This window comes from Paramisgurnus dabryanus, chromosome 4, assembly GCF_030506205.2.
Source record: "Paramisgurnus dabryanus chromosome 4, PD_genome_1.1, whole genome shotgun sequence".
Lineage (NCBI taxonomy): Eukaryota > Metazoa > Chordata > Actinopteri > Cypriniformes > Cobitidae > Paramisgurnus > Paramisgurnus dabryanus.
This window is the reverse complement of record NC_133340.1, coordinates 35097658-35112875: the sequence shown is the minus strand read 5'-3', so window position 1 is coordinate 35112875 and position 15218 is coordinate 35097658. Positions and strand designations below refer to the sequence as shown.

Genomic DNA, 15218 nt, shown 5'->3' with positions numbered 1-15218 from the left:
GCTGAGGAACATTTTTGACCGTTTTCCTGACAGTGTACCCTAATTTGTGGCAAACAGCAGTGTACAAAATGTAGCTGTGTTGTACCTTCAAATAATTGAAGTATCTCTGAGTTTGACCACTTTGGAGTCATATAACTCAAATTCCACTAGTGTATAATCATTCCCTCGCAAGACTCAGAGAAACTATAATCTTTATAATGTCACAAATACAAAAGTGCCAGCGGCTGCACAAAAGAGCCACTTAACTTCCAGGCCGACATTACCTGATATTCCAGAAGTATTTCGTGAAAGCAGCGTGCAGTCATCGCATAATGTTTCAAATTCCACACTTTGTGTACAAAGCATACAGTATGTTTTACTGCGGCTAGTGTGCTTACAGACAGCTATTAGATGTGAGAATGTCATTTACTTTATGTGCTGACTCAACCATGAGACATGCTGCTTTTATTGTACCCTCACAAAATTGACCTTTTCACCAAGCGTGTCATATCGACCCCCACTCGCCTTTGCGCAAGGCATCCTTATTTGAATTCATTTTTATTTAATTGACTTAACTCTTTCACCGCCAGCATTTTTAAAAAAAGTTGCCAGCCAGCGCCAGCGTTTTTCATGATTTTCACCAAAGTTTAATGCCTTCCAGAAAATGTTCTTCTTTAAATATATAAACATACAATATACCAAATGAAAGAACAGACCCTCTGCTTTCAAACAAAAAAAACCGTTTCATCCTACCTTTAGTGGTTCTTTTGCAATCAGCTTTTGAATATGGGTAGGTTTTTGCAAAAACACCATATTTTGAGCAAAAAGCAGAGATAATTCAATTTTTATGACGGACTTTTCATAGAGATCCCATTCAGAGCGATCTTTAAAACAGACACGGACATGCAGCCGCTTGCCATAGGGCAATACTTCCGGTTTTAAAAAGTTGCAGAAGGGCGCCACCTGGTGGATAATAGCGGTATTGCGGAAAGACGGAAAATCTCGTAGTTGGCGGGGAAGCGTTTTCTCTTAATTGACGAGATATCTCGTCAATGGCGGGGAAAGAGTTAATGAGTGGTGTGGAATAGGCGGTCAAGTACATTAGAAAAGCCGAGACGTTTGCTAACGCTATTAGTCGCTAATTGGCCTCGTGTTCGTTTTAGTTAAGACATTACGTATATCCTTGGCACAAAGGTCAATGAGAGTGTGGGATCCAGCTAAATATTAAGTTTAACAAACAAATCTGACCTAAAAAGTGAAACTTTTGGTGACTTTGAATGTTTTTAAAGGGAGATCTCAGGCAATGCTTTTTAAATTTTTTCTCATCATGAAAGTTTAAAAGTTCATCGACTTGACTTTCTTGTTCCAGAGATTGTACCTATGCAATTTACACTTGCTGAGAGTCTCGACTCGTTCTCTTTGCGCTTTCGTAAGGGTGTGAAGCTGAGTTTGTACGCACTTTGTCATAAAGTGTCAGAAATTTAATTACGGCGAGGTTGTTTTTGACACTCTTATTTTAACATTCTTGTCTTGCATCCCAGTGGGTGCGATGAGACGCCTCGACTCATCCATAGAAAGCGCTGGATAGATTCAAGTTTTTTTTGACCTTTTAAAAACGTTGAGCTGGAGGATTTATCCATTATATATTCTTTAAAGCGCTTCTCATTTGCATATCATTATGAGCATATCATGAGCTCTTTCAGATGAACAAAATTTATAATTATTGCTAATACGTATAATTGCCGTTTTATTCGTTTTCTCGCCTGCCCGCTTTTCCTCCTCTCCAAGTCTACTCTTTTCGGTGAGGCATATCAAAACTTTATTGGAAGTTTAATCAATCAAAGCCAATTTATTAGATTAAATTTTCATTAATTAAACCAAAGTGTGCCCTGATGAAGGTCTATTGATGGAAACATTAACTCGGGTGATAAATCAAGTGGTGTGTGAGGTGGTGTGTATGTGTAGGGTTGTGTCTGAGAGTGTCTACTTGGGTAATCATTTTCTTTTCTACCAAATTCCACAGGGCGTTTGTGTATGTATAAATCTACTGCTTTGAGTTTGGGGTACTTAATAAATGTTTTATATTGGTTTTGTCATATTAAAATGCATGATGGTGTGTACTACTCAGGGGTTCCCACACCAAAACTGGAGTGGTACAAAGATGCTGTTCCTCTCTCCACGCTGAATAACCCTCGATACAAGTTAACCTCTTCCTTGATGGTTCTACAAGTGCGGAAAATTCAACCGGATGATGCGGGAATATTCCAGTGCTTTGCAGAAAACACGGCTGGAGAAATCCAAGCATATACCAACTTGGTTGTCACAAGTAAGATGAACTGCAAACTGACACATAAGATGCATGTTGTGTTAAATGACCCACTAGGGGGATTTTGCTGGAACTTTTTGTACAAGACAAAGATTTTGATGGATGTTAAAGGCTCGACAGACTTTTTTTAGGAGCTTTTATTTTTAAGAGTATATACTAGTTTCATGATGGGCCTTTCTACAATATTTCACTGCTCTAGAAAGAAAGTAAAGCACCATATATATATCATTTTTAACCAGGTTTGATATTTATAAAACACTGATTCATGCACTTCGGTTATGTCTTCATATTTGGCAGACAGCTATGTAATGGCAAAAAAATACATATCAGTCCCTCCAGAAAAACGCGATTATGCGATCGCATGATTCAACGGATAATTAGCCAAAGTCTGCATATTTATGCGGTGAATGCATTTTTCAAATACGCCGCACTTTCGCAGCAGATGTACTAATATGCAATCTCTGGTACCAAAATGTACCTTTGAGGTACTAATATGCACTCTTTGTTACCAATATGTACCTTTGAGGTAGTAATATGCCCTATTTGGTACCAATTTGGACCATCGAGGTACTAATATCCACTCGTTGGTACCAATATGTTCCCTTTGAGGTAGTAATATGCCCTATTTGGTACAAATATTTACCTTTTGAGGTACAAATATGCACTCTTTGGTACCAATGTGTACCTTTGAGGTACTAATATGCACTCTTTGGTACCAATATGGACATTTGACGTACTTATATGCACTCTTTACTATCAATACGCACCTACGACATACTAATTTGCCCTCTTTGGTACCTATATGGACCCTTTGAGGTAGTAATATGCCCTTTTTGGTACAAATATTTACCTTTTGAGGTACAAATATGCACTCTTTGGTACCAATATGGACATTTGACGTACTTATATGCACTCTTTACTATCAATACGCACCTACGACATACAAATTTGCCCTCTTTGGTACCAATATGTACCCTTTGAGGTAGTAATATGCCTTATTTGGTACAAATATTTACCTTTTGAGGTACAAATATGCACTCTTTGGTACCAATGTGTACCTTTGAGGTACTAATATGCTCTCTTTGGTAGCAATATGGACATTTGACGTACTTATATGCACTTTTTACTATCAATACGCACCTACAACATACAAATTTGCCCTCTTTGGTACCAATATGTACCCTTTGAGGTAGTAATATGCCTTATTTGGTACAAATATTTACCTTTTGAGGTACAAATATGCACTCTTTGGTACCAATGTGTACCTTTGAGGTACTAATATGCACTCTTTGGTACCAATATGGACATTTGACGTACTTATATGCACTCTTTACTATCAATACGCACCTACGACATACTAATTTGCCCTCTTTGGTACCTATATGGACCCTTTGAGGTAGTAATATGCCCTTTTTGGTACAAATATTTACCTTTTGAGGTACAAATATGCACTCTTTGGTACCAATGTGTACCTTTGATGTACTAATATGCACTCTTTGGTACCAATTGGTACAAACAGAAATTGCAGATTTCTGTGTGCAAAATATGCTTGCATGATTTCATAATCCCCGCATTTTCTTGGCAAAAATCACATATATCTTAGCAGAAAGTTGAAAAATGTTTCATTTGCCTCACACAAGCACAGCCATGTCCCCTGTTGCCATGGGAACGTTATGAAGTGACGTGATTATGTGACGTGAGCATCACTGAAAAGCTGCAAACAGTTTTTGCAAGTTCCCGCAGTTTTTGCAAGTTTCCGCAATTTCATAGGATAAAATTGCATAAATATCCCGCATATTCCATTGCATTTTTTAAGAAAACGTGCCGCCGGATCAAGGATTTTTGCCCGCAACAATCACAAAAAAGCTTTTTCTGGAAAGACTGACATATAACAAGACTGGGCACTGCTATTACTATTAATGGGGCAAAATTTAAAGAACCAATCATCAATCGATAAAGACTGATGGTTTTCTGGGGGAGGGGCTCTGTACATAGTGAAGTGAAGAACTTGACAACATGTGCAGATGCGCAGTAGCTAAAACGATCTTGAAGAAAGTTTTTTTTTTGCACAGAAAGTTTTTTTTTTGCACAATTTGAGCTTAAGAAACAGAAGTTATATTACAGGTGAAAAGAAAAATGGGCAATGTGGGAGTTTTAGGAGGATCTCTTGACAGAAATGCAGTATAATATACATAACTATAAAATCAATGGTGTAAAGACCTTTTTATTACCTTAGTATGAGCAGTATTTATCTAAATACACCACTGGTCCCCTCACATAGAAGTTGCCATTTCGCGCCGCCATGTTTTTACAGTAGCCCTAAATGAACAAACTGCTCTATATATAGCGCATTTTGTCACTAAGTTAGACAAAGTCTTAGACGATGACGTGTTTGTCCTGTGGTGGCTACTGTAGCTTCCCTATGTGTTTTGAAAAGGAGGGGTGAGCTGTGGACTAGGCCATTGGTTGCAATTCACAGTCTCACAGCTAGATGCCGCTAAAAATCTACACAGTGCACCTTTAATTGTTATTTAAGACATATCTGTCATTCCCCATCCAAGTAGATAGGATTGTAGTCTTGCATGACTAAAATAACTGCCCTGGAGGCGTTGCTAATATGTCTGCAGAGTAACGCAACTTCCCTAATGTGATTTTTGTAATGGTTACAAAAAGGATATATGTTAATAATAACTTAAATGCACATTCCTTACACATAGCACTTTTAAGATGCTAACAGCCCCAGAAGACTGCTTAGAAAACGACAGCATAAATATTGATCAAAACCTCTCCTTTCGTGTTCCACAAACACAACTATCTATTTAAGTTAATGTGAGGATGATGCATATAGTAAACGCAACCATGCATTGTAAAGTCAATAAGTTTGACTCTCTCTCCTAGTCTCTCTCTATTCTCTCTCTCTCTCTCTCTCTCTCTCTCTCTCTCTCCCCGTCTCTCTCTCTCTCTCTCTCTCTCTCTCAGTCTCTCTCTCTCGGCATATGAAGAGGTTGTGAATTGATCAGGGAGTTCAGAGACCCCTCATTGATCTGTGTAATTAATCAGTGTCTGCTGAGAGATCAACCTTTAACACACACATACATACACAGACACTCAGCACTTAATCAACACCTTCAGCTCTCTTCTCTCTCGCTTAGTCATTCTCATCTCTATTCAGCTCTCTCAACTTTCTCTCCAGTTAACACCATTTTTTATTGAAGTTTGAAAGTTTTAAAGTCTGGCAGATTCCTGACTTTGACATAATTCATTAGGAAGCTAATAACTTGTAAACTGTAAATGAGATTAAAGTTGTCAGATTGTTTTTTGGGATTAGATAGATTTACATTTACGTTTATGCATTTGTCAGACACTTTTAACCAAAGCAACTTACTGTGCATTTAATCTAGATACATTTTATTAGTGTGTGATCAAACCCATGACCTTTGCGCTGCTTACACAATTCTGTGCCAACTGAGTTACAGGAACATAACTATGTTTTCCTCTGACAGTGCTTTCCAATCCGCTTTCTTGCGTATCCCCAACCAGAAAGTTTTAGATGTCTCCTTATTTAAAACACCTGATTCATCTCATCAGCCTCCTTCCAGAATGTCTCCATAACAACCCTAATGAAAAGACCAGCTAAAACCAGCCTAAGATGACTCACCTGCTAAAACCAGCCTAAGATGACCCACCAGCTAAAACTAGCCTAAGATGACCCACCTGCTAAAACCAGCCTAAGATGACTCACCAGCTAAAACCAGCTTAAGATGACTCACCAGCTAAAACCAGCCTAAGATGACCCACCTGCTAAAACTAGCCTAAGATGACCCACCTGCTAAAACCAGCCTAAGATGAACCACCTGCTAAAACCAGCCTAAGATGACCCACCAGCTAAAACCAGCCTCAGATGACCCACCAGCTAAAACCAGCCTTAGATGACCCACCAGATAAAATCAGCTAACCCACCAGCTTGACCAGGCTGGAAGACCAACTTAACAAACTTTGCCATGCTGGGATGACCATCTTAAATCAGCTAAGACTAGCCAACCAGTTTAGCTGGCCAAGATTTCAGCCTGGTCAAGCTGATTTAAGCTGGTGGGTCAGCAGGTCTCCTCGCCTGACCAGCAAAAAAGTGTCCACACCCCCTCAAAAACTATCCGACTAAAGCCAGCTTCACCAGCTAAAACCAGGGTGGAAGGTCAGCTTTACCATCTTAACCAGCTTTGCCTGGCTGAGAGGACCAGCCTTAACCAGCTAGTTCCATCTTAAACCAGTTAAGACCTGTCAACCAGCTTAGCTGGCCAAGCTTCCAGTCTGGTCAAGATAGCCTAACCTTGAGGGTCAGCAGGTCTCCCAGCCTGACCAGGAATACGTGTATAAACCCCCTTTAAAAAGTAACTGGCTTATCCAGCTAAAACCAGGCTGGAAGGCCAGCTTGACCAGCTTAACCAGTTTTGCCAGGCTGGAAGGACAAGCTTAAACCAGCTTCTTCCAACTTAAACCAGCTAAGAACAGCCAGGCAACTTAGCTGGTCAAGCTTCCAGTCTGGTCAAGCTGGCTTAAGCTTGAGGGTCAGCAAGTCTCCCAGGCTGACCAGCAATAAGTGTCCAAACCCCCTTTATAAAACTAGCTGGCTTAACTAGCTAAAACCAGACTGTAAGGTCAGCTTTACCATCTTAACCAGCTTTGTCTGGCTGGCAGGACCAGCCTAAACCAGCTACTTCCATGTAAAACCAGCTAAGCCCAGCCAACCAGCTTACCTGGCCAAGCTTCCAGTCTGGTCAAGCTGGCTTAAGCTTGAGGGTCAGCAGGTCTCCCAGCCTGACCAGCAATAAGTGTCCTAACCCCTTCATAAACTAGGCGGCTTAACCAGCTAAAACCAGGCTGAAAGGCCAGCTTGACCAGCTTTGCCAGGCTGAGAGGACCATCTTAAATCAGCTACTTCCATCTTAAATCAGCTAAGACCAGCCAACCAGCTTAGCTGGCCAAGCTTCCAGTCTGGTCAAGCTGGTTTAAGATGGTGGGTCAGCAGGTCTCCCAGCCTGACCAGCAAAAAAGTGTCCAAACCCTTCAAAAACTAGCCTGCTACAAGAGCTTAAACCAGCTACTTCCATCTTTAATCAGCTAAGACCAGCCACCCAGCTTAGCTGTCCAAGCTTCCAGTCTGGTCAAGCTGGTTTAAGCTTGAGGATCAGCAGGTCTCCCAGCCTGACCAGCTAAAAAGTACCAAAAACCCCTCAAAAGCTAGCCTGCTACAGAAGCTTAACCAGCTTTAACCTGCTACATCTCCTTTGTCAGACACTTTTAACCAAAGCAACTTACTGTGCATTTAATCTATACATTTTATTAGTGTGTGATCAAACCCATGACCTTTGCGCCTGACAAGCAAAAAGTGTCCTAACCCCTTCAAAAACTAGGCGGCTTAACCAGCTAAAACCAGGCTGGAAGGCCAGCTTGACCAGCTTTGCCAGGCTGAGAGGACCATCCTAAATCAGCTACTTCCATCTTAAATCAGCTAAGACCAGCCAACCACCTTAGCTGGCCAAGCTTCCAGTCTGGTCAAGCTGGTTTAAGCTTGAGGATCAGCAGGTCTCCCAGCCTGACCAGCTAAAAAGTACCAAAAACCCCTCAAAAGCTAGCCTGCTACAGAAGCTTAACCAGCTTTAACCTGCTTCATCTCCTTATTCAAATAAAACCAGCTTATTTAAATCAGTTGTTTAAGATTAGGAGACATCTAAAACTTTCTGCGAGGGGGCACGCGAGAATCAGGATTTGAAAACACTGAGTAAAGATTTTGGGTTCAATTTGCAGGCAACACACATGGTGATAAAATGTGTGGTTTGGCACTGTGAGTCACTTTGGATAAAAGTGTCTGCCAAATAGATGCATAGATGTACATATTGATATATCAAACCAACTGGCATCTGTAAACAGCTATTAATGTTACTGCTCATTCCTCTGATTTTCATCAATAAGTGCCATTGTCATTGAATTTTAAGTGTGGTTTAAACCCCCAAATGCCTTCTGAGACCACTAATATTCGAGTTTTTCTTACATTGTAGGCGTGTCCCCATCTTTTGTCACTCCCCCCTCTGACATCACTGTGACTGACGGAACATCAGCCGTCTTCAGCTGCAAGACGTCCGGCGCCCCCAAACCTGCCATTGTTTGGAGAAAAGGTACGTACTGTACAATCCCATAGAAATGTCTTTTGCAGTCCCAGACATCTGTCTCAATTTACGTGAGAGGAACATCAAACTGTGAACTGAACCCTGTGGATTTTGCAGGTTCTCAGGTGCTAGCGAGCGGCACGGTTCAGGTGCCTCGATTCACTCTGCTGGAGTCTGGAGGCTTGCAGATTCAACCCATAATGCAGAGCGACGCCGGGAACTACACGTGCTCGACGTCTAACACTGAGGGATTAGTCAACGCCACCGCGGCTCTCACGGTCTTGAGTACGGAGGCATAATATTATGACTTTTTAATGACTTAAAAATTAAAAACAAACAACATACTTGATATTCAATGTGAACGCTGTTGAACGTAGGCGCAGAATTGCAAATGTTTTTGAAACATGCTTTTTATCAGCAGTCATTGTTCAGCTTAATAGCCGCATTCATTAGCCAGACTGATTATAAAGGCACAGCAGGGCACAATATACATGAAATTTAGAGTCTTCCTTTGTAATTTCACACTGGTATAGTGTCTTTTTTTAAAACCCAAGGTCTGGGTTGGTCTTGTTTTTAACTCCCATTAGTCTGATGTAGGAGAGTTTAACTGTCAAAGATATTACCCCCATTAACTTGAATCAAGTCAGTTGTAGGCAGTGTTTTATGGACGAGAGCGTGTTCGTTTGCTCGGCTGTACTGTTGTATGTCATTGGAATGCGGTTGGAGTATGAGAACCTTCATGCTTTGTAAATTTCATTCTGTTTAGCTAATGGAGCTGTCAGTGAGAATTACTTAATAGGTTAAACAGCAACTTTGAATAATGATGTTGGTGCTGATTAAAATGTGGTGTGATTAAGTAATAAACTGTGTTTTGTTAATCAGGCCGAACCTTTATTTCGACATCCCCTGAGGATCAGCGCGTCATCAAAGGGACCACTGCCGTGCTGAACTGTGCCGCAACCCATGACCCAAGACTCACAGTGAGGTCAGAAGCTGGGTTTTGTTTAATATGTATAATACTGTACACAAGTCTTACTGTACATTCACACGGGGCGTAAGCGTTAACGCTTAACGGAAGGCTTGTCTGAAGCGTAGCCAACAGCCAATCACTGTGGCCGCAACACAAGCTCCGGTCTTCCATAAACGTAATTGGCTGGCTCTGCCTAGGTTATTTGCATAAGGCGATATGATTGGCTGACGCATGCGTTGCCGCTTGAAAAGTTTAGAAATGTTCAACTTCTGCCGCGAGCAACGGCGCTGACGGATCCACAATTCAGTTCGCCAACGCTTGACATCACCCATTACAAGTGAATGGGAAGCGTCAACGCTTACGCCCCGTGTGAATGCGCCGTTAGACCGGCATGCCACTATTACATCGATGTTTTAGCTATGGTATTATGACGAGTTTGGTTCTAAAACGCAATAAATCCATTTTGACTAATTTGGGTAAAAATGTGTTTTCTATACCAAGAAAGTGACAAGATGAAAACCACTGTTTTCGGTTACAAACCTTCCCATAGCATCTTTAGGTTAAAAAAACATAAAAAATTTAAATCCATAATTAGATTTTCAAAGATTTATTATTAAAACTGATTATTTTTTCCACAAAATGCAATAACAATTTTTTTTTTAAATGCTTAATTGTGCATTCATGTTTGCCATGTTATATTCATTTAGTTGACTAGTGGTATACACTGATTAAAAAAAGTAAACATTAATGGCATTGATCAAAACACTTACTTTGTCATATTAAGAACACTGTCATTGCTCCTGGGACGTTGTCGCTGAACTTTTTTGACAGCGATCAGCTGTAAAATGTTTTGATCCTGCTCGATTTTCGTTGGCTTCGAATAAAATAATGGAAAGTTTTTCATAAGACCCTAAGCTTACGTTTCTTCCCCATCACAGGTTTATCAATGCCAACAAAAGTATTATTTTATTTGTTTGTTGATCACGAAGTAGATGAGGAAAACTAGGATTCTGTGTGTATTCAATGTTTACAATGCGTTGAATGGTGCGCTGTAATTTGTTAAGCGGATTTATTGCATTCTGCAGAAAAGGAGGACTGGCGTATATCGCGTTTTGGGAAAAAAGTTAGACAAGGTGTCAGAATAACATGGCGGATATTGGATTTTGTGTAAAATTAAGAATGGACTTTTTAATACTGACCTGATACAATACTGATTTTGGCAGTAACTCATAAAAAAAACTCTTTATATATTATTATTTTTTAGCCTTTTTATTAAATACAACCATTACATTTTTTGTACATACAGTATGTGACCCTGGACCACAATACAAGTCATAAGGGTAAATTTTTTGAAATTGAGATTCATGCATCATCTGATAGCTGAATAAATAAGGAAAGTATTTGAATATCTGGAAACTGAGGGTGCATAATAATCTAAATATAGAGAAAATCTCCTTTAGCAACACATATTTAAGCCTGACACCATACTGACTTTATTGACTTGTAGCACGATAAGGGAACATGACCTTTGTAGTTTTTAGAGAGACGATATATTGCCATAGTTTTTACATTTGTGTTTCTTTACATAAAAATTAATGTCATTAGTATTTTTATTTATGTAAACATTTCATATTTTTCATCTTAACCCTTATGTGTTGTTGAGAACGTTTTCATCCACTATGTTTTTTGTTTTTTAATTAATGTGGCCATAACCTTCTCTGTGTTTCTGCAAATGGAATGATTTTTGGTGACAAATCTTATATTGACACATATTTTTGGGGAAATGCTTTGAAAAAAAAAAAAAACTCAACAGTACACCGTGGGGAAAATATACTACCCTTTCCTGTTGTTCCTGGATGAAACCATCCACTAATTTAAATGGCTGTAAAAATGTATCAGATGAATATATTTTTCTTAATAATAAATCTGTTAATCCACCTCAGTACTGATCAAAACTACCAACTGTTTACAAAAACTCTTTTATGGCCAAATTCATGAATATCATCACTGATTTGTAAAAAAAAAACACACACATACAAAATGACTGATTTTCAATATAAAAAGTTATTGTGGACTGGATTTTTTACCTTTATTACAGTCTTGGGCATGTCAAAGATTAGTAAAAACATTGACTTTGATGCATTGTTAGTTTTTGTGCAGCATCAGAGTAATCTTTTTCTCCCTCATTTACTGTTTGTGGCTGTTTTTGCCCAATTAACGTCCATTATAACGACATTTATTGATTTGCAAAGCCACAACACAACATATAACACAACACAACACAACACAACATATAATCATGCATTCTTGATTGTTGGTGTTTTTCCCCTTTGCAAAGAGGTAAACATTTTTTTACTGTTTTTACTGTCATTTTTACTGTTGATAACCATGTGGCACCATTAACCCTTTAGTAGACCTGCGCAGACCAAGCTTAACTTCTGGTAAAATATGGGATTTTTTTGGTTGATTAACAGATTTATGCAAAAAATAGAAAAAAATATTTATCTGATACATTTTTACAAACCGTTGGTGGACATGAATGGGGTCCACGAAAGGTATGGTTACAGACATTTCTCAAAATATCTTCCTTTGTGTTTATCAGAACAAATAAATGTAAACAGATTTGTAACAACATGGGAGTGAGTAAATAATGACAGAATTTTCACTTTTGGGTGTTCTTTCCCTTTAAAAGACAATAATATTGACTATCGCCATTATTTCTGAGGCAATTTACCGACTTATGAAAAGTAGCTATCGTGACGGACCTACACATATTACTTATAACAAATACATTTTGGATATAAATCTGCAGAAAAATCATTTCAATGGTCCCTTTCAGTTTTTTAGATTTACTCTTTATATGTATGTGTTTAAGTAAAATTATATTTTTTGTTTCATTCTGTCAGCTACCAACAACATTTCTGCAAAATTCTAAATTCTAAAAATTATGTTTTTATTTGCATTTATTTACTGAACATTTAAAGGGGGAAAACATGGTCAAAATAACAAAAAAGATGCAGTGTTTTCCGATCTTTAATACTGCAAAGAAAACAAGTTCAAATTCAAATTACAAATTACAAGTGATTTAGGATTTTTAGGATTTTTATATATTTTTTATTGAAAAACCCTGATCTTTCATGCTGTTGCGTGACTTTAGTTGAAATTCAACAGACACTGGACTGAAAGGGTCACAATACATCTAGAAATGATGATTAAAGTCAAAACTGGAGTGGTCTCTTAATTTTTTCCTCGGTGGTATTTACGGTAGGAAATGTACAAAATTTCCTCAAGGAATATGATTTTTAATTAATATCTTAATGATTTTTGGCATAAAAAGGATCATTTTGATTCATAAAATGCTTTGTTAGCTATTGCTATAATATACCCGTGCTACTTATGACTGGTTTTCTACTCCACAGTCACATATTTGCTGTATTTTCTTTGCATCTTAAAAAACAGAGTGAAAAATAAATATGGATGGTCATTGAAACTAAAATAATTACAATAAAACTAAAAACCAAAGCGGGTGGTGGTCTATTGACTTTGGCACAGTACTTTGTACAGTGGCTTTGCCAGTTAGTGGATGCTGGACAACCAATAAGATAGAGTTAGTGAGATTGGTTGTTCAAGCAAGTTTTGCTAGTTATGTTAAGTAAACAGCCTGATCTTAATTAACATCCTATTATGAGTAAAAGTGACCAAAACACACTACGTTTGCTGGTGACCAGATATACTGGGGTGCATCAATCATTTTGACATCCATGCAACTGAATATATGTAATATGTATAATATATGTATAAAATTTTCTTTTATGCCAATCATCATTAGAATATTAATTAAAGATATTTAGTAAATTTCCTACCGTAAACATATAAAAACTTTATGTTTGCAGTTTCTACAGACTTCATTTGGAAAACTTCAAAGGCGATTTTTTTTGTATACTCAGATCCACGATTCTAAATAGCTGTATCTCAACAAATATTTATTTTCCTACATCAATGGAAAGCTTATTTATTCAACTTTCAGAATATAGATCTCAATAAAAATGACTGTAATGAGTGGTTTTGTGGTCCAGGATAACATCTAGTTCAATAATGAATTAATTTTAGTCCGATTAAATACACATTTGTCTCTTATGATGGTTAAGTGCAATTTAAGAATGACTGGTGTTGTAATCTTCACCCATTATCATCAAGTCATTACTGAGCACATCAGAAACAAAAGCAGTCATGTCATTCTTTGCTGTTTTATCTTAAAAGCATGGTGTGATATTTTTCGGTAGATTGTGTCTCAGATCAGTCTTGTTCTCCTCAGATACTCTTGGAAGAGGGGAACACGCCCGCTGAGCGTGACGACCGGTGGGCGAGTGTCAATGAAGGAAGGTTCCCTTCACATCAGCCAGACGTGGTCAGGAGACATCGGGGACTACACCTGCAGGGTCACCTCGCCAGCTGGAAACGACACGAAAACCGCTCGCCTGGAAGTCATGTAAGTGGAAGCGAGCGTGCCAACACGCGCTCTCAAAACAAAACGTCCGTACGAGCACAAGTGTCTTTCTGGAGTGCTTTTGTTGATGAAAGATGCTTGGATCCCAGTAACATCCCTTAAGCCAAAAGATCCAGCCAAAAATGGGCTGTAATGATAGGAAACTGGATGGTGCAGCTGTGTATGCGTGTGCTGGCAGAAAGATAAAGCAAGACTGGAATAAGATTTTGATGACTAGCCTAGTTGCTAGTTTTCGGTGGCACCGGTAACTAATTTAACAAACTCCTATGTACACTTAGATGAGTGAATGTCGTGTTGTTATATGAATGTATGCAAAGGATAATCTGTGCTGAATGCTATTGTCACAGGTGCATTTGCTGTACACACCTTGTAAGTCGGTTCTGGGTTGCGGAGGATGAATCCGACTACCTTAACCTGCCCAACATTTCCGGCACTGTACAGTGTTTCTCCAATATTGAGTTCCAGGCACCTGAATCAGCTCTTTAAAATGCCGAAAGGGTGCTCGTCTACACCGCTCATTTGGATTTACGCCCGGTTAAAACGCTCTTCTCTATCATTTGATGAATTACTGCTGCCACGGTCAATAGAAAATGTACACAAACATTCCTTTTAAAAGGTCACGAAGATGCCCCATTTCATTTTGGAAAAAAGATTCAAGAAATGGGAGTGAGAAGGTGGGAGAAGAGGGTGACAAAAGGTGAGGGGTCAAGCTCAACAACTCGCACACTTCTAGATTTACAGCACAGTTACTCAGTTTGTTTACATGAACAGAAGTGAGCTACAGTGGGTTTGTATAAGGAAGATACTGTGTCTGTTCCTGTAGATGAATTGGTAGAGCATTGCGTCATTAGCGCAAAGGTCATGGGTTTGATTTAGGAAACACAAACACTGGTAAAATGTATAGCTTGAAGTCACTTTGGATAAAAGCGTCTGCCAAATGCGTAAATGTAATCAAATTTTTGAAAGAAAGACGCCAGGGGACGAAGTGTCACTGCTGGCATTGCCAATGTCATGGGCATGAAAGTTTGACTATAGATCAGCTGGCAAAGAAAAGCTTTGGATATTTTGCTCAAATTTTTCTTATAAAATGCGATGGAATATGCGGGATATTTATGCAATTTTTATGCGATGTAATTGCGGAAACTGTTTGCAGCTTTTGCAGCTTTTCAATGATGTTCACGTCACATAATCACGTCACTTCATAACATTCCCATGGCAACATGGGACATGACTGCGGTTGTGTGAAGTAAATTCAACATTTTTCAACTTTCT

At 38.8% G+C, this 15218-nt stretch overlaps 1 protein-coding gene across 3 annotated transcripts in view; it reads left to right on the top strand.

The window, feature by feature from the left end:
- The window catches only part of sdk1b (sidekick cell adhesion molecule 1b), a 328241-nt gene that overhangs the window by 177287 nt on the left and 135736 nt on the right, over positions 1 to 15218 (top strand). For all 3 annotated transcript variants that reach the window (XM_065254359.2, XM_065254358.2, XM_065254357.2), the window contains 5 exons: positions 2108 to 2305; positions 8362 to 8478; positions 8587 to 8754; positions 9352 to 9454; positions 13755 to 13928. In XM_065254359.2, the coding sequence (XP_065110431.1) occupies positions 2108 to 2305; positions 8362 to 8478; positions 8587 to 8754; positions 9352 to 9454; positions 13755 to 13928 (760 nt within the window). The remainder of the gene's footprint in view (positions 1 to 2107; positions 2306 to 8361; positions 8479 to 8586; positions 8755 to 9351; positions 9455 to 13754; positions 13929 to 15218) is intronic.